The following is a 20,286-nucleotide window of genomic DNA, read 5'->3' as shown; positions in this document are numbered from 1 at the left end:
ATATATCATGTCAAATAAGAAAAAAAGGAGATTTTTGGCTTATTTTGTTGTTGTTGTGATTTTCAGCAGTTTCTTAGGCTGAGAGTCTCAGAATGTATCGTAATCTATATCATTAAAAAACACATAATAGCAACCACTTAACAACATCTTAGAAACTACCTGAAGTACCCTAGCAACCACATAGCTACAGTTCATGGTAAAAACATATCTGAACACCTAAGCAAACGCATACAGTAGCAACACGCTAGTAACTACCCAAACAACCCTAGCATCTTGGCAGTGAAGACATTAAAAAAATGTTCCTCTCTAATCTGCAAAACCATCCTCAGTTTTTTTATATGTGGGCTGACAACCAAATTAAAAAACATAGAAATGTATTGACGCACTGACAGCTGCAATAATTGAAATGCAAGTATTGGGAATGATAATTTATGTTTGGCATTAACGTAAATGGAAAACATCATCTGTACTTGACTCTTACTTGGTTCTTGCAGGGCTCCATATGGTAAGGCGGTGGACATGTGGTCAGTGGGGTGTATTTTGGGAGAACTGAGTGATGGACAGCCCCTCTTTCCGGGCGAAAGTGAGATCGACCAGCTCTTCACCATTCAGAAGGTGTTGGGCCCTTTACCACCAGAGCAGATGAAGCTGTTCTACAGCAACCCTCGGTTCGCTGGACTCAGAGTAAGGACGTGTCTGATTCTCTCTTCTGTCCTGTCCTGTTCTGTTCTGTGCTTTTCACTTCTCGCCGCCTCTCTATTCTTATGGCACAGATCCCAGTATTCTGAATAAGTGGCTGGCTATGACTCATGTATTTCTATGTGCCAGTGTGAAACACAACTGGTTCTGCCTTGACAGGGCTGATCACAGCACATATATTCACACACACACACACACATGCAAATACATACACAGTATCATTTCTTAAAGAGATAGTGAATTCTGTCTCATAAACACACCTTAATGTTGTTCCAAACCCAAATGACTTTCTTCTACTCAAAACAAATAAAGAATGTACTGGCCGCTATAGAGCGTAACAGTCTTGTTCCGGAAGTTAAACCATTTTTAACATTAACTTATAAACCATTAAAGACAGACCTACCATCAGCTAGAAGGTTGGTAATCAATGAGAAACTGCACTACCCATGATCCTAAATAGAAACAAACCACCAGTCAGAGAATCGCACAAAAAGGTGTCACGAATGACGCAGTTGAGTTGGTCTCCATACACTCTCAAACTACTTCTATATTTGTATATATCTGAATATCGCGCATTACATTTAAAATACATTATTTATTTACTTAGTGTCAGTAAAAAGTATGTAAACCCTTTGGAGTTAGCTTGTTTTCTGCATTAATTGGTCGTAAAATTTGATCTCATCTTCATTAAAATCTTCATTTATAATGACTTAGAAAAAGTTTGCTAATCACAAGAAGCATCTGCTGACGTGGACCATGCCTCGCAAATAAAATGTCTCAGAAGACCTACGATCAAGAATTGTTGCTTTGCATAAAAGCTGTAAAGGATTACGAAGTTATCTCGAATGGCTTAGATATTCAACTTTCCAAAGTTAGACAAATAATCTATAAATGAAGATGATTTAGTACTGTAGCTACTCTCTCTAGAAGTGGCCGTCCAGCCAAGATGACTCAAATGGCACACCACAGAATGCTCAATGAGGTACAAAAGAACCTTATAGTGACAGCTGAAGATTTGAAGGAATCACTGGAACTGGTTAACATCTCTGTTCATGACTCTACTATATGGAAAGCATTAAACAGACATGGTGTCCATGGCAGGACACTATGAAGGAAGCCGCTACTTTCCAAAAAAAACATTGCTGCACACCTGAAGTTTGCCAAAGACCACTTTCACACTCCACAATGCTACTGGGAAAATGTTTTGTGTACTGATGAAACAAAGTTTAGGAAGAACATGCAGCACTACGTAAGGCATAAAAAGGGCACCACAAACAGACATGAAAGCATTATCGCAAAGGTGAAGTACGTTGGAGGGATCATGATTTGGGGGCGCTTTGCTGCTTCAGTGCCTGGACCGCTTGCCATCATCGAGGGAAAATGAATTCCCAAGTTTATCAATATATCCTACAGGATTTACATTTACATTTACATTTATGCATTTGGCAGACGCTTTTATCCAAAGCGACTTACAGAGCCCTTCTTACAGGGACAATCCCCCCAGAGCAACCTGGAGTTAAGTGCCTTGCTCAAGGACACAATGGTGGTGGCTGTGGGGCTTGAACCAACAACCTTCTGATAACCAGTTTACCAGTACTGTGGTTTAGACCACTACACCACCACCACTCCATAATGTCAGGGTGGCTGTGGGCCAGTAGAAGTTGTGTGATGCAGCAGGACAATAGCCCTAAATATCTAAATAAATATACAGAATAAACTACAGAATGACTGCAGAAAATAAAATCCACCTTTTTGGAGTGTCCCAGTCAGATCCCAGACCTTACCACAACAGAGATGCTGTGGAATGACCTCAAGAGAGCCATTCACACCGGACATCCTGAGAATATGGTTGAAGAGAGCTGACGCAGTTCAGTAAGGAAGAATGGTCCAAAATACCTTCTGAGTGTTGTGCAGGTCTAATCCGCAGCTCCCGGAAACACTTGGCTGAGGATAATTGCTGCCAAAGGAGGACTGACCAGTTATTAAATCCAAGGGTTCACTTACTTTTTCCACAGCACTTTGAATGTTTAATGGGACCTTTTCAATAAAGACCTTTAGAAAGATTATTATTGTTTGTTTGTTGTCAGCTTGTTGTCTATACTTGTGACTTGGATGAAGATGAGATAAAATTTTATGAGCAATTAATGCAGAAAACCAGCTAATTCCAAAGGGTTCACATACTTTTTCTTGTCACTATAATAAACTACTTTAAATCAACAGTTTTGTCATTTTTCTTTTTTCTTTTTTATGGACTTTTGTAGTCCATAAAAAGTCTTCTGATGCGTTTCTGTCATAGTGGATCTTGACAGACCCTTGAAACGAGTGGCCGGGATGTTCTTCAGCATTTCTTCTTAAAAGGACAGTTCACCCAAACATGGAAATTCTCTCATGATTTACTCACCCTCATGCCATCCCAGATGTGTATGACTTTCTTTCTTCTTCAGAACACAAATGAAGGTTTCTAGAGAATATTTCAGCTCTGAAGGTCCATGGAGTCAAATGGTTGGAATGACTTTCAAGTGTCAGAGATTTCGACCACATTCAGATAGCTTATAAATATGCTATTGCTCAGCTCAAGATGTTTCTTCTGTCTCTCTTTAATTATGCGTGTGTGTGTGTGTGTGTGTGTGTGTGTGTGTGTGTGTGTGTGTGGCAGTTTCCTTCTGTAAGTCATCCTCAGACTCTTGAGCGAAGGTACCTGGGTATCATCAACGGACTTATGTTGGATTTAATAAAGGTAAAGGAGTCTGCAACGCTCATCAGAGAAAAGCAGTTGAGATATATTCAGTGTTGATTTATTTAAAAATAAATGGCAGGTGTCATATCACCCTCAAGTGTTGTTAAAGACTGAGTGTTATTGTTCGTCTGTGGCTTGACTCTCTTCCTTCTTTTCATTCTATCAGAACCTGCTGTGCCTGAACCCGACGGAGCGCTTTCTTACCGAGCAATGTCTAAACCACCCCGTGTTTCAGGGTCTGAGAGGTCCAGAGCGGCCCGCTCCACCCTCCCCCACCCCACCTCGCTCCTCCAAGAGAAAACCGTACCACGGAGACAACACCATCCCCAGCCGGTCAGCAGTACTGCCACATAAACACACAGCACTCCTACCACCCATTCCGCCTGCCCCCATCTGTCATTGCTTAAACAACAAAGTAGTCCCGTCCCAAACTCATGCCACTGGAGTCAAAGATTGATATGTTGGTCCGCTCAATTAGAGTAATGTTTTTTACACTCGAAATATGAAGGGTTTATACGGAGCCCCCGAAGTAACCTGTGCAAAAAAGAAATCTAAGAGACTTTCACGTGCGCACGAGAAACGCTTTGCTTGCGCACGCATTCTAGTTTCCGGTGTGCGTATAGCTCTTTTCCGATTGCGTCATTGCCATCATTCATTCACTCAAAGATACTGAGAGCATGGATGCGCATGAATTTATAGAGATATATTTTGCCTTCAATACAAAGACATTACTGTCTATGACATTTGTAATACTGTCATGGCTGAGACACGCTTTGATCTTCCAAAGGACACTAATCAAGCAATAGACTTGTACTTGCATTTAACACTAGAACTACCGGAATTCTATAACTAGAATACTCCGTACTCCGTACTTCGGAGCCCCGAAGTGACCTGTGCAAAAAAAAAAATCTAAGAGACTTTTGCGTGCGCACGAGATACTATCTATCTCGTGCGTACGCAAAAGTCTCTTATTTTTTTTTGCACAGGTCACTTCGGGGGCTCCGTAGGTTTACCTATAGTTAGGCCAAAATGGAATCTGCCATCTTTTTTCACATGGGGGTAAAATTTTTGGAATTCTTTGGAATGAATTGAAATGTGTTGAAGGAATATTCCAGGTTCAACACCATTTGTGGTATAATGTTGATTACCACAAAAAATCATTTGTGAGAACATGAGAAGTGATACCAGATACGAAAACAAGTGCATGATCATATGTTATGCATTTAAGAATATGATGTGTATGTTTTTAATCATATATTTTATTGGTTGCAATATGAAAAATTTCCTCCTACTGAAAAATCGACCTATTTGCTGACCTGACTGTCCAAGAAAATTGGCGATTTCTCTCCAACTTTTCTCTTTCTCCATCCGGTTGTGGTACAGTTCAGATGAACATCAAATATTCACTGGTGCTCGTGCCAATGTTCCACTAATGTTTCCTCCATTTCTTCAGTCCAGTGAGACTTTCTTGATACCGCAGCCGTGCTAGTTGATGTTCTGTTGCAGGTACATCAGGACTCCTCCCACTGAAACTTCCCGTGCCCCGTTTCTTGCTCTCTCATTGGCTGTAGGTCAACGCTGCAGTTGTATTCAGTCAAAACGTGTTTCACATTGTGCAATTTGGAGTTGCAGACGGGTCCAGATATTTAACATGCTAGATATCTCACTGACATATGTGACACATCAGCACTTCTCTCAATGATAGTTCATACATTGCGATCGTCACTCACAGGAGCGAGCTCCGATTTGCCTACGATTTCAGGCTTTTGTCGCCGATCTCCACAAAACTGTCGGTGAGCGAAAATCTGGCTTAAAATCGTGTAGTGTAAACTCGGCATAAGTTGTGAAATTTTTAATAATACCGAGCTATAGAAAGTCATACTTTTCCATCAAGTTGTTTATTGTGTTTACAGAAGTGTTTGTTATTCAAGTTTTTGAGATGTTACAGACAATACATCAGAAATTAGCATAATTAATTCTGATGTAAAGTAATGACCAGCATCATCCAATCACTGCCAACCATGTTCAAATAAAATGATACATTATAAATGGTGAATAGATGTACTGATTATCATTGTCCCATGTTTGTCAAACATGTTGAGTGATCCAAACATCATCTGCAGCCTGAAACTGAACTTTTGATCAGATTTTAGGAGTGAACGCACTTAACTGCATAGAGAGCTATAGGATGCTCCCTTGCTCCCTATTTAGTGCATGACTTAACCTCCAGTGTGCTGTCTGTCTGCACTGGTCTCAGAACAGTTTAAAATGCACCTTATTTTCATCCTAACTCCATATAAAGCCTCTGAAAGCAACAGTTTTCAGTTTTTGGATGAACCGATTGACTCTCAATGTGATAATAAACAGTAAATATTGGATGTTTTAAGGAAAATGAGCCTATTGTCCACATACGTGGTCATTATGTTTAAAACCATGCTGATTTGCAATAAATCTATGAAATTTTTAAAATGGCGCATCGGATGAAACTAGAGACTCTCTTGACTCAAACAGGTTTTAATGTAAAAACTTAATGAGGTTTCTTACCAGATGTAGTTTTGACGCCATTTCTCTCAATGACAAACTCGGCTGAGATCGTCGCCATGTTGTTTTGTCACATGACTCGTTGCGTCAAAAGTTAAACCCTTTAATGACAGACCAGATTCTCCTGAACTGAGATCAGTCCATTTAAATGTCATTTAATTATGCATAGACTATATCAAAGCCAAAACATAATGTCCACGCATGTGGACGCGGGGTCTCAGGAGGTTAATGGCAGAAATGTGAAGCTTACAATTTTATAAAACCACTTACATTAATGCTTCTGCTAAAACTTGTGTATATTTGAGATGTAAAGTTGTTTAAATTGGTAATTTTTACAGTTGATTTAGTGTTTTAGGGTTTACAGAGTTGTACAATTGGATATAACTTTACACAGAAAGGGTTAGTAAGTGATTTTACATATTGTTTATGTCTTGTGTCTATACTTTTGAAACGGTGAGTATTTTAACGATTACAGATTGGCCCCATTGACGTCCATTGTAAGTGTCTCACTGTAACCCAGACTTTTGCTATTTTTAAAGAAAAGTGCAAGAACAACACTTCACATTACACTTGACATTTTGTTAAATGTAGTTATTTTCAAAGGTGTATTTATATGTGTACAATGTGTATATGTGGGTCTAAAACTCAGAGACCACGTTGTCTATGAAAGCGATCATGAAAGCTGTATTTGTGAACATGTGAACTTTGGGTGATGAGGGGGGAATGTGTTACATGTCCCCACCATCTTAACCACCAACAAAATATCTTTTTTTGAAACCAACATACAAAACATGTGCTGGAGAAAACACACATTTGCACAATTGGACTTTTGACTCCAAATCTTATCGTTACTGAGATATTGTCCTTGTGACAACTTCCCCATTTTGCAACTAGCCCCGGTCTCCTATATACTTAATATTACAAACATTAACTGTTTATCCCTCTGCAGGAGCCACGGCAGTAAAAGCTCAGGTCACCGGCACGCTAACAGTAAGGACTGCTCTTCTCTACCACGTCACGAGGACCTTCACCGGAGCACTGACAGCTTCCTGAATGGCAGCAACATGCTGACCTCTTCCACCCTGAGTCCAACCCTACACCCCAAGAGCTACCAGGCCCAAACCCTGAGCCGTTCCACCTCCTCCAACAAAGACCTGGCCAACAACAACCTTCCCCACCTCCTCAGTCCCAAAGAACCAAAGGGAAAGACCGAGTTTGACTTCAACCTGGGGCCTAAAGCTGGAGGTGTGTATTTATGGGGTCGTTCGTACAACCTTAAACCTAACCCTAAATGAACAGGATAACTTTAAGATACACTGTAGTCAAAATGCATAACTTGCGTTGTGAACACGCAGTTTCCACAAAAACGTACTACGTGTAACGCAATATCCTAAACTGTCTAAACGTGAGGAATTCACAACAGAGTAACTTTAAATAGCTAATACTATATATATATGTATATTCATTACATGCTGTTATTTTGCTGTTTATATTATAGAGTTGTGCAAAATAGACTTTAATTATTACAGTATCTCTTTAAAATGTTTGTTCACTAAATCAAAGTCATGTGTACTCGTAGCCATTTTGTTGTTTATGTTGACAAAATCCATAAAACAGAGAGGACCCCTTTAGACCCTCATGAATGTGTAGGAAATTGTAAAAAATAAATGAGAATTTGACATTTTTATGAAAAGGCACATTCTGTTCAAGTCATGTGGTGTAACCCTAAAATCTGAATTGGACGAGAGACGTTCCTTGAGCACTGACGGTCTGACAGCATCAGCACTCGGACGCTTCACTGTGTGTGTATCACGCTGCTCGTGTTCATGCCATTCTAAACTAAAGTGTAAGAGTGCATATCTGTTAGCAGTCACTGTCTTTATTTTTGACATTACATATGTTAGCCAGCAGGTGGTGGAAAAGATCATTTTTGTGTGTAATATGAGCCAGTTGGTGACGTGAAGTGAATCCGTCAGTCATTGTTTACGTACAACAGCGCTCCGTGATCGCTCGTATTACTACTACGACTACAGCTAGAAAATAGCTTTAAACGGCTTTAAACGAACAACTTCAGCATTACGGCTCATCACAGCTGAGAGACACAACAGACTGATCGATTACACAATGGGTGCTGTTTAAAATGGCGGAGGACATTGCGGTTTCTATAGTGAATGACTCTTCCGCGCCGGCTACTATGAAATAGGGAGAAATACCCCCCCGCTTGGACTGCTATTTTTCCACTGAGAAAGCTGATCTTCAGAAAGCTGACAGCATCTCTGCTTGGGATGGCAACAGGTGATCGCACTTTCTCTTTCGCTCTCTCTCTCACACACACACACACACACACACCCATCCATCCTTGTTTATCCAATAACTTGTTAGTAACAGCACAAGCCATGATACTATTTCTGAAGTGTCATTTTTATGTGTTTTTGTTTTGTTTTTTGTATAGCTATAAGCCTTTAATTTTGGGTATGCAAAACAACCTCAGAGCTTAAAGGGTTAAAACTTTTTAATTGATGGTTGCACTACATTACCTTTTTCACATGTCAGTAAATATATATATTTTTTTAACATGTTTTTCAGAAAATTATAAAACCAAATTGGACACAAATATTACATTTCTACCATCTTGACACATGTGTTTTAAACTACATTTTTATCAGCTCACACAACCTTATTTGTCAATGATCCTCATGTTTAAATAATTGTAAGTAGTTGATACATTTTTCAAAATATTTGAATATTTGGGTAAAGTTTGGTCTGTTACAGTCTGATACATGTTTTTGTCATTTTGCACATTATTGTCAACTATAATTAAATTTTTGTTGACAAAATGGACTAAAATCAATGAAAATGATATGATGAAATATTGACTACATTTTCGTCAAAAGACAAAAATTATGCATAAAAAAATTTGAAAATAACCACTGCATGCATAAAATTTGGCAAGTCACACTGTGTTAAATTTCATCTTCCCTGGTGCCATTGCAGGAGCAGACACCTCTGGTGCCAAGTACCTCAAATCCTCCAAATCAGGCCGCCACTCGTCCTTCCTGGAAGGGAAGACCAGCACGCTGCAGTCTGGGGACAAGCACAGTCGCCACAATTACATGGAATCCTCGCACGGATCCATGCCTTCTACATCCTCCTCCAAAAGCAGCTCGTCTTTCCTCAGCCTGTCCAAGAGCCACGGGGCGCTGAACGACGCCAAGTCCATTGGGAATCTCGCCGAGACGCGACTCCACCTGGACGATCCCATGGCAGGCTCGGGCTCCCGCTACTTCCAGTCCAGCTGCCTGGATCTAAATGCAGCTCCCGGCAGCCCCAGAGCGGAGCGACACGCCGGGGCGGAACGGCAGGGTCATAGTCCCAGCAGCCGGGGAACTTGCGATTGGATGGGGGCACTCTGGACTCACGGCGTTCTTCGGGGTGGAAAAAGACGCCGGATGAGCCGAAGGCTTCCGATACACTCGACCCAAGCAGGGCCGCAGGAGGTGGGCAGGCTCACAATCTCCCTTCCCCTCGTGAGTCCTACCCTTACGGTCTCGGCTACACCAGCCCCTTCTCCTCGCAGCAGCGGCCTCATCGGCACTCCATGTACGTGCGGAGAGAACGACACCGACCACACGGCCAGGAGGCAAATTTGGTGGTCGGACAGGGAGTGCCGACACGTGCCAGTAGCCTACAACTCCTCTCTCCACAACTACAGCATCGTACCCTCCCACGACACAACACCAGCTCGTCCCGAGAGGAACTCTCAAAAGATTTGAGCAGGGTTAGTGATCTGCTTTCTTTTTATCTCATTGAGCTGTTGTGCATTAGGATGCTGTTATCAACTTCAAATGTTTTGACTACAAATCTGCCAGTATGGTACGACACATATAAAAATATATTCTCTGAAAAAGCCTAAAGGCCCTATTTTAAGAGCACAAGTGTTACTCGTAACGCAATGCCTTAAGTCATTAGCACAAAGTCAATGGGCATGGCCATGAAGTTTTGGTATTTTCGTGCAAGCGTGCGCTAAGTCTAGGCGCAAGTGGGTTTGGTGAAATCATGTGCCCAACGCATAAAAAAGGATGGACCACATGCAATTTAATTCTGAGGTTCTTTAGTTATTCCAGCATCTGCGTCCTATTATATAGTCCATTTCCTCAAGCACCAACGATTTAAACAAAGACGGCACATTCATAATAAGACATTGGTTGTGTAAATGAACTGCATGCAATGAATTAAAAGAATAGAAATGAAGAATTTCATTATTAAAAGTGATTGTATCAGAACGATTTTTATACAATACATTAATTTATTGAAACACGAATAAATTAAAACAATGATATTTCTAAATTAAAATGACACTTCAAACGAAATGAAAACATTATCAAAATAACGAAGTGGTCAAGCAAATCATACTGAATCCAACCATTTTACTCTGTCCAACATCTTCCACCAGCCCCTTTTGCAGTGAATTCAAAATCACAAACAAAATTAATTAAAAAAAATACTGATTTAAATTAGATCTACAATTGTAAATATAAACGTAATAGAAAATTAAGCCATGACCTTTAGATAGTTTAACACAATCTCAGAATTAGTTTTTTTTCTCAAAACAGCTAAGACCACAATATTTTAAGAGGGGCGTCATGGTGGCTCAGTGGGTAGCACTGTCGCCTCACAGCAAGAAGGTCCCGAAGGGTTTGAGTCCCAGCTCAACTTGGCTTTTCTGTGTGGAGTTTGCATGTTCTCCCCATGTTTGCATGGGTTTCCTCCGGGTGCTCCGGTTTCCCCCAGGGTTAAAGAAATTGTAGACTCCAAATTGCCCGCGTGTGTGTGTGTGTGTGTGTGTGTGTGTGTGTGAGCGTGTATTTATCACTTTGTGGGGACCAAATGTCCCCATAAGGATAGTAAAACCCGAAATTTTTGACCTTGTGGGGACATTTTGTCGGTCCCCATGAGGAAAACAGCTTATAAATCATACTAAATTATGTTTTTTGAAAATGTAAAAATGCAGAAAGTTTTCTGTGAGGGTTAGGTTTAGGGGTAGGGTTAGGTTTAGGGGATAGAATATAAAGTTTGTACAGTATAAAAACCATTATGTCTATGGAAAGTCCCCATAAAACATGGAAACACAACATGTGTGTGTGTGTGTGTGTGTGTGTGTGTGTGTGTCTTAGCCCTGTGATGGACTGGCCACCTTTCCAGGGCGTTTTCCCAACTTTGGCCCGAGACAGCTGGGATAGACTCCAGCATTACCTGTGACCCTGCATAGAATAAACAGCTATAGAAGATGGATGGATATATTTTAAGGGTGTGTTCACACTTGTAGTTCGGTTCTCTTGGTCCTGACCAAAAATGAAAAAGAAACATTTAGTCCTGGTTCTTTTAGCGTTCACACTGGCATTTTTAACACCGAACCTAACGGTACAAAACCAAAGGCATCACGGAAAAGGCACGACCTGATTGGACAGCTTTTATGACGTATATTTTTGGACGGAACTTACCGAACATCCAAAACATATGTATATGTGGTGGTGTTTTTACCAGCTGAGAACAAACGAAGAGTTAATAAAATGTGTAAAGGAGTCAAAACAGCGCCAGGAATTCCTCCGTTGCCCACACAAATGAAGTTATGCTGCAAGGACGGCTCATGCCGGTTCCGATGCCAGTACTGAACTGTAATGGGCAACATGGCTCCTATGATGAGAAGAACCAGGTATGCTTGAGGTCAGTATTAGGCAAATTACTTCCTGTTTTTGGTCCGTTTAGACGTCCTTGGTCCATGTTGCGTTCATATATCAATCAAACCGTACCAGAGTTCGTTTGGAAGTGGACCAAGACTTTTCAGGCAGGTCTCGGTTCGCTTGTTTGGTGCCCACCAAGGTTCGGGTGACAGCGTTCACACGTGTTCACATGAACCGCACTAACAGAGCAATCGCACCAGAGTTCGTTTTAATCGAACCAAACCTGCCAAGTGTGAACACACCCTAAGAGTTAGGACATGAGGTTTATTACCACCTGCTGGTGGAATCTCCAAACTTCAAATGCAGGAACTGAATTTGGACTTTACATATTTGCATATTAAGACGTGGTATTGAAACGTCTTAGCACAATGACCAAATTAGGAAAACAGCAAATTGCTATTACACCCACAGTTTGTGAGCATACACCCACAGTAGCGCAAACACTCCCATCCATGGCCATTTACGCTGCCACGAAAATTGCACTTAGAATTAGCGATCTCACAAAGATTGGTTAAGATGTTGCGCACAGTTGTCAGTGACCTAATATAAAAAGTCTAACTTGATAATTATGATCTTTCTTGGATTTTCTTGATAGAAAAATGTATAACTGTGCCTGATTACAGGTGCGTGAAAAAGGGCTTGAAATAGCATTTTAGCTTAGCATAAATCTAAATGTTCACATGACAATTTACACAAGGTAAACTATTTCTACTGCTCCAAACCTGCTTCAATACCACACAGAGTGTACATAACAACATCTTCTGATCACATCATTTATAAGGATAAGTGTTTTCCAACTTAATATACTAAATACTACTTTAAATAAATATAAATGAAATGCAAAGTAATCTATTAAATTGTGGTGTGTGTGTGTGTGTATGTGTTTGCATGTGTCCTAATGTGAACTAATTTATAATATGGCTCTGTTGCATCATGAATCCATGTTTGTTTTCCTCCTATTTCCGTTGTTTGCACACTATTTGATTACACAGTCAACCACCACAGACACACACACATAAGCACTTTCTGTGTTTCCAGTGTCTGCTTATTTTGTTGTGTATTTATGTCTGCAGAATGACCAGTCTCCTAAAGAGAAGCTTCACTCTCGCCCCCCAATTAAAGATTCTACGAGGGACAACACCGCTCCCTTCCACTCACAACGCCCAAAAAACGAGGTCTGAGATCCCTACAGGACCCTCAGAACCCACACACACACACTCCTACTCGATAGGCCTCATTTCATGAAACGCGTGCAAAACGAATTTGTGTTAATTGTTCGTAAAACCTTTCAGCTTGGATTTATGAACCATTTACTCACACATTCGCTTTGCTCGTGTTTCGTGAATAATGTTTAAATGTCACTTGCTTTTTTTTCATTCCCTGTCTTATCTTTGTTTTCTTTTAATGCATTTATCATAAAAAAAAAAAAATCACATTTAGCTTGATGTTTTGTAAATGTTCACGTCATTACATTAACCTGTCTTTAGCATTACTGTTAAGCTATCTTTCCCCAAGCAAATATTTCTTTACTGTTAGACAAAGTACAGTATGTAAAGTACGCTGTAGGAAATGGCTCACAGTTCCATATTGTCCTGTAGTGTGACCGTTCTCTTGTAACTCAGGCTGGGATGTACCACGACACTCATATGGAGGATGGAACCTCGTCAAAGGAGAACAGAATGATCTATAGTGACTCAATGCCTCGCAGAGTGGGAAGCTTTTACAGAGGTACCCTTTAAATAGATTGTTTCTTGTGTAACCATCGTATTACTTGCATTTAATGGAAACTATGTTATTTTAATGTGCATGATGAGAATGTTATTCATTAATAAAAGAATATATATATACACACACACACACAAGGGAGTAGATTTGGCTTGAATACTGGTGGGGTTGCAGCGTGAAGCATCTACATGTTTCCATCGATCATGGTATAAATATTGGGGGGGGGTTGTACTTGCTTGCTTGCTTTGATTATTGGGGGGTTACCTCCCCCATTCCCCCTGGAAACTATGCCCCTGTATGTGTGTGTATGTATGTGTGATATATATATATATATATATATATATATATATATATATATATATATATATATATATACTGTATATACTCTGTCTGTGTGTGTGTGTGTGTGTGTGTGTGTGTGTGTGTGTGTGTGTGTGAGCGTGTATTTATGACTTTGTGGGGACCAAATGTCCCCATAAGGATAGTAAAACCCGAAATGTTTGACCTTGTGGGGACATTTTGTCGGTCCTCATGAGGAAAACAGCTTATAAATCATACTAAATTATGTTTTTGAAAATGTAAAAATGCAGAATGTTTTCTGTGAGGGTTAGGTTTAGGGGTAGGGTTAGGTTTAGTGAGATAGAATATAAAGTTTGTACAGTATAAAAACCATTATGTCTATGGAAAGTCCCCATAAAACATGGAAACACAACGTGCGTGTGTGTGTGTGTGTGTGTGTGTGTGTGTGTGTGTGTGTGTGTGTGTGTGTGGCACTGGCAGCCAAATGTTTGGAATAATGTTGCTGTTTCTGAAGGAAATTGGTACTTTAATTCACCAAAGTGGCATTCGTCTGATCATAAAGTATAGTCCGGACATTGCTGATGTAATAAACGGCACCATCATTATATGACAAAAGTAATTTTTGATCAAATCTAGACAGGCTCCATTTCCAGCAGCATCACTCCAACACCTTATCCTTGAGTAATCATGCTAAATTGATCATTTGGTACAAGAAAAACACTTGCCATTATATCAAACGCAGCTGAAAACTATTTAGTTCATTAAATGAAGCTTAACATTGTCTTTGTGTCTGTTTGTGAGTTAACACAATATGTAATAGACCAGCATGTCTTAAGGTCAATATTAGGTCAAAAAGGACAAAAAAGAAACTTTCTCTAGAAACTCGTCAGTCATTATTTTGAGGAATGAAGGCTATACAATGCTTGAAATTGCCAAAAAACTGAAGATTTCATACAAAATGTGTAACTACAGTCTTCAAAGACAAAGAACAACTGGCTCTAACAAGGACAGAAAGAGATGTGGAAGACCAGATGTGCAACTAAACAAGAGGATAAGTACATCAGAGTCTCTAGTTTGAGAAATAGACGCCTCACATGTCCTCCGCTGACAGCTTCATTGAATTCTACCCGCTCAACACCAGTTTCATGTTCAACAGTAAAGAGAAGACTCAGGAGGTCTTATGGGAAGAATTGCAAAGAAAAAGCCTCTTTTGAAACAGAAAATCAAAAAGAAAAGGTTCGAGTGTGTAAAGAAACACAGACATTGGACAACAGATCATTGGAAAAGAGTGTTACGGATCTTAACCCCATTGAGCGTTTGTGGGATCAGCTAGACTGTAAGGTGTGTGAGAAGTGCCCGACAAGACAGACACATCTATGGCAAGTGCTACAGGAAGTGTGGGGTGAAAGGTCACCTGAGGATCTGGACAAACTGACAGCTAGAATGTTTAACCGGTGCCCGCCTCATCCTTGCCCATCCCTTACCCCGTTGAACATTTATTATCTCGTTACACCTGTGGCACCTGTCAAGGGGTGGGATATATTAGGCAGAAAATGAACAGTCAGTTCTTGAATTTCCTGTGTTGTGAGCAGGACAAATTGGCAAGCGTAAGGATCTGAGCATCTCCAGAATGGCAGGTCTTGTGGGGAGTTCCTTGTATGCAATGGTTAGTACCTACCAAAAATGGTCCAAGGAAGTACAACCGGTGAACCTGCCACAGGGTCATGGACGCTCAAGGCTCACTGATGCATGTGGGGAGCGAAGGCTAGCCCGTCTGGTCTGATCCCACAGAAGAGCTACTGTAGCACAAATTGCTGAAAAACGTAATGCTGGCAATGATAGAAGGTGTCAGTCAGTACAGGCAGTGCATCGCAGCTGGCTGCGTATGGGGCTGTGTAAACGCAGTCTGGTCAGTGTGCCCATTCTGACTTCTGTCCACCACCGAAAGAGCCTAAAATGGGCATGTGAGCATCAGAACTGGACCATTGAGTAATGGAAGATGGTGGCCTGGTCTGAAGAATCAGGTTTTCTTTAAGATCACGTGGATAGCTTGGTGTGTGTGCGTTGTTTACTTGGAGAAGAGCTGTCAGCAGGATGCACCATGGGAAGAAGGCAGGCCGGCGGAGGCAGCGTGATGCTCTGGGCAATGTTCTGCTGGGAAACCTTGGATCCTGGCATTCATGTGGATGTTACTTTACACGTACCACCTACCTAAAGATTGTTGCAGACCACGTACACCCCTTCATGGCAACAGTAGTCTCTGATGGCAGTGGCTTCTTTCAGCAGGATAATTCGCCCTGCCACACTGCACACATTGTTCAGGAATGGTTTGAGGAACATGACAAAGAGTTCAAGGTGTTGCCCTGGATTCCCCAGATCTCTATCCGATTGAGCATCTATGGGATGTGCTGAACCACATGTATGATATACATACATGCATATATACATATATATATATATATATATCCAAACTATTTTCAAATCACGAATGAGAATGAAAATGTCCCTCCCCCATATACTACCTACTTTTGACTAGCTGTCCACTTTTTCAGATTCAGAAGTGTTTTTCCAATACATTTTTTGAATGAGGATGCTATAAAATCTTCATAAAAGAGTTCATGAACCAAACCAACCAGCTCCGAGGTGAATAACAACATTACAGACTTTGATATGAAGCAGAAAAGTATTTGAAAATCAGACAAAAAGACAAAGGTACAAGACTATGTACATGTGTACTTGACGGAATGAACTACAATCCCATGATGCATTGCAAATGATGCAATCGAATTAAAACCAGTGGAAAAATACAAAACTGTTGATATTATCTATACAATCAACATATTTCAAGTATATTGCAAAATATTCCGATATATACAAATATGTAAGTAGTTTGAGGGTGTAGGGGAGACTTCACACCTCAGACTGAAAAAAGACTGATGCTTTAGCATGTCACTGGGGTTTCCATTTTGTCCATGTTGTGTCACTGATTCTAGCTTTTGTTTATTCTGTCCTGTGGTTCAGTGCCCTCTCCTCGACCCGATAACTCATTCCAAGAGAGTGCCGGGCAGAGCAGAGTGCCAGCGGTCGCAGCAGAAAGCACAACCATGACAAACCACCCCAAACGTCAGATCAATTTCGACCCCTGGTGAGCACACACGCTTGTTGAGGGTGCACACCTGAGATCCATAAATCATTCTGTATATGTGTAGATACTGTACTTAGGCTGGAGGCTGTGGAGTGGTGGTGGCGTAGTGGGCTAAAGCACTGAACTAGTAAGCAGAAGGTTGTAGGTTCGACCCCCACAGCCACCACCATTGTGTCCTTGAGCAAGGCACTTAACTTCAGGTTGCTCCGGGGGGATTGTCCCTGTAATTAGGGCACTGTAAGTCCCTTTGGATAAAAGCATCTGCCAAATGCATAAATGTAAATGTAACTGGAGGATGAAATGCTTTATTAATGTGGAAGTGACAACATGAAATATTAGACTGCAAACAAAACTCTAGAAAATCAGTGTGTTGAAAAATAAGGAGCATCCATTGTTCTGTTTTGAGATATTTGGCAACTGTATTATTGCTGACGAGTGATGCAGTGAGTGCAAAATATAATAATGCATGCCCACTTTGCATACTCTTAATTATCTGCACACAATCTAGTTATGGGTAAATCTTTGATCAGATTTGTAAACACATTTTCACTTTGATACAGTCACCAATTCTCAGCAAACACGACTGTTCACTTCTTACATAATATGCAACATATTTCATGTTAAATGCGCCAGAAAATTACAATAATACAATAATGTTTATTGGGTGGAAAATGTGCTTAATTGTCATGAAAATTATGTCACACTTCAAAAGTCTTTATTATCCTATATATATAATTTCTTATTTATAAACGTTTTACTTTGCCGTGAAATATGACACAGGCATTTCTTTGTGAGATTTAACTTTTAATGTTATATTTTTAGGAACAATTCAGATGCAATGGTCATGAACGCATCAGAGGTCCCGAAACCGAAAGAAAAACAGGGTTTCTTCAGGGCCATAAAGAAGAAAAAGAAGAAGTCACAGCCGGTAACTATCATTCACAAAATGTCTTACAACTGGAGAATAGATTTCAGCTGCGGTAATCAGACAGTAATGCTGTAGCCAAGAGACTGTGTGCGTTTCATGTGTATGTATACGTGTTGTATAGCTGCAGTGTTTGTGTGTTTTTGTAAGTTTGTCTATGTATTGTGTACATGAGGTGATAGTCTAGTATAGAAGAATACTGTATCTCTCACTAGCATTGACAAGAGAGTTTCCCCTCTGAAGTATTCAGGCAGGTAAGTGGCTTCAGAGAGTCTGAAAAGGAAGGAGATATGGGCGTGTCATCCCAAAAGGAGGCCATCTACTTTAGCGAATCCTGATGTTTTCAGCTCCTTTGTCCAGTTTATGTCCAACAGAATGTGGCAGTGACTCTTGGGGGTGAATTCACCAAGAATGAATTGCGCCCACTGATAGTGTAATGTATTTGCATGCACTGTCTGCGTTGTTTTAGCACCCGATTCACTAAAGAATTATGCAAATCAGGTTACGGCAACAAACACACTCCAAAAAATGGTGCTAGTTCTGGCACACTCGCAAAATGAGCGTGACTGGTACAGCATGTCTTAATATATGGACGATATATATACATATATAGAACTCCTCTTTATCATTTGATGATTATTTTCCATGATCGATTGAAAATGTAAACAAACATATATTTTATTAACATTCCGTTTATCATCCGATATTAATACTAGCGCAATTTGAATTGCTTCGGACAAATAGCGCATACTTTTGCGAATAAAGTGCAATCTATATTAAAACATAGAAAGGAGGCGTGATTGCACTGAAAACATAAACAATTACTTTCTTTAAATGCACACAACAGTGCCTGCCCGCTTTTTCAGTTGTTAATTTTTTTCCATAGAGATTTCGTTAAAAGAGTTGTAAGCTTTGATCCAAACCAAACAGCTCTGAGGGGAATCACAACATTACAAACTTTGATTTGAAGGAAAAAGTAGAAAATCAGGCAAAAAGACAAAGATACAAGACTGTGTGCTTAAAGGAATAGTACACCCCAAAATAATCCCAGATGTGTATGACTTTCCTTCTTAAGCAGAACCGAAATGAAGCACATTTCAGCTGTTTGTCCATACAATGGAAGCGAATGGGTGCCATCAGACGGCTGGATGTTTGACAGTCCAAAAGGCATTGTTAGACAGCATAAAAGTAATCCACACCACTCCAGTCGATCAGTGAATGTCTTCTGAAACAAATCAATAGGCTTGTGTGAAAAATAAATCGATAATTAAAACTTTATTAACCTTTAAAAAAATGCTTCATGCTACCGGTCGACCCATCACTGAGCTGTCACATGACATAAGCATGATGGCGTTTCAAACAGCAATACAGCGGTGGGCGGAAGCAACAATTTAAATTTAAAAAAAGTTTAATTATCGATTTGCTTCAGATGACATTCTTTGATCAACTGGTGTCATGTGGATTACTTTTATGTTGCCTAAATATGCCTTTTGGAACATCAAACAGCCAGCAGCCTGATGGCACCCATTCACTTTCATTGTACGGACAAACAGAGCTGAATTCTTATTTCAGTTCTTCTGAAGAAGGAAAGAGATACACATCTGGGATGGCTTAAAGGTGAGTCAATCATGAGATAATTTTTGGGTGAACTAATCCTTTAACATCTTATAATGCGCGAAATAACTACAATCCCATGACGCATTGCAAATTATGTAATCAAATGAAAAAAGTTAGAAAAATATAAAAATATTGATTTAAAGTTTATGGGCCTCATTCATGAAACACGAGCAGAAGTGCTTGATTTTTCTCGAAGAAATGAATGCCCTTTAACGTGACTGGTTGGACAGTTTTTTTTATACGATATGAGCTCAATAATTTAAGTTTCATAATTTAGTATAGGTATCGGTAAATCGCATTCAGCTGGTAACGTATAGTCAATGCTAATGCTGTTAAACCCATAAAAAAACATATCGCGGGCATGTGCGAACACAAAACAATGGGGGTAAAAATATAAAAAGCCCACACATTGTTGTATAGCTTGCAAATCTGTAATATCTTACAGTGTTTTGGTCAAAGATCTTCTTCAGGCATTCTATTCATTTATCTGAAGATATATCACTGTTACCATCTTGAATTACCCGTGAAGTTTCACAAATGACGATGCGACTCAACTGAACCACAGAAGGTTAATGGTGGTGGACGTCCTCATTCGGCATGAACTGAACAATTTTTACACTCATGTCAAACACTTTTTATTGACTTCTTGAACTGTTTGATTCACAAAAGAGCCTCCGATGACAGCAAAAACATCGATTTACACTACATAAAAATTGTTCGATATCAATGAGCTTCATTCATAAAAATGATTTGTTTGAACGAGTTCTGCATAGATGTTATCAGCATTTACAAGCGAGTCTGGTGTCTTCCTTATATAGTGTTTTCATGAGCGTGGATTATGATAATTGTGAATGAA

The 20,286-nt window shown here is 40.1% G+C and overlaps 1 protein-coding gene across 1 annotated transcript in view; it reads left to right on the top strand.

Moving 5' to 3' along the window:
- Window positions 1-20,286, top strand: part of LOC127626153 (cyclin-dependent kinase-like 5) — a 62,287-nt gene that overhangs the window by 35,202 nt on the left and 6,799 nt on the right. The window contains 10 exon segments of the mRNA XM_052101736.1: window positions 495-684; window positions 3,356-3,436; window positions 3,603-3,769; window positions 6,927-7,222; window positions 8,972-9,366; window positions 9,369-9,755; window positions 12,792-12,893; window positions 13,341-13,446; window positions 16,765-16,888; window positions 17,711-17,816. Of these exon segments, the coding sequence (XP_051957696.1) occupies window positions 495-684; window positions 3,356-3,436; window positions 3,603-3,769; window positions 6,927-7,222; window positions 8,972-9,366; window positions 9,369-9,755; window positions 12,792-12,893; window positions 13,341-13,446; window positions 16,765-16,888; window positions 17,711-17,816 (1,954 nt within the window).

This window comes from Xyrauchen texanus, chromosome 32 (genome assembly GCF_025860055.1).
Source record: "Xyrauchen texanus isolate HMW12.3.18 chromosome 32, RBS_HiC_50CHRs, whole genome shotgun sequence".
NCBI lineage: Eukaryota > Metazoa > Chordata > Actinopteri > Cypriniformes > Catostomidae > Xyrauchen > Xyrauchen texanus.
Note: the sequence above shows the minus strand (reverse complement) of the source record. Positions and strands in the feature narration are given on the sequence as shown.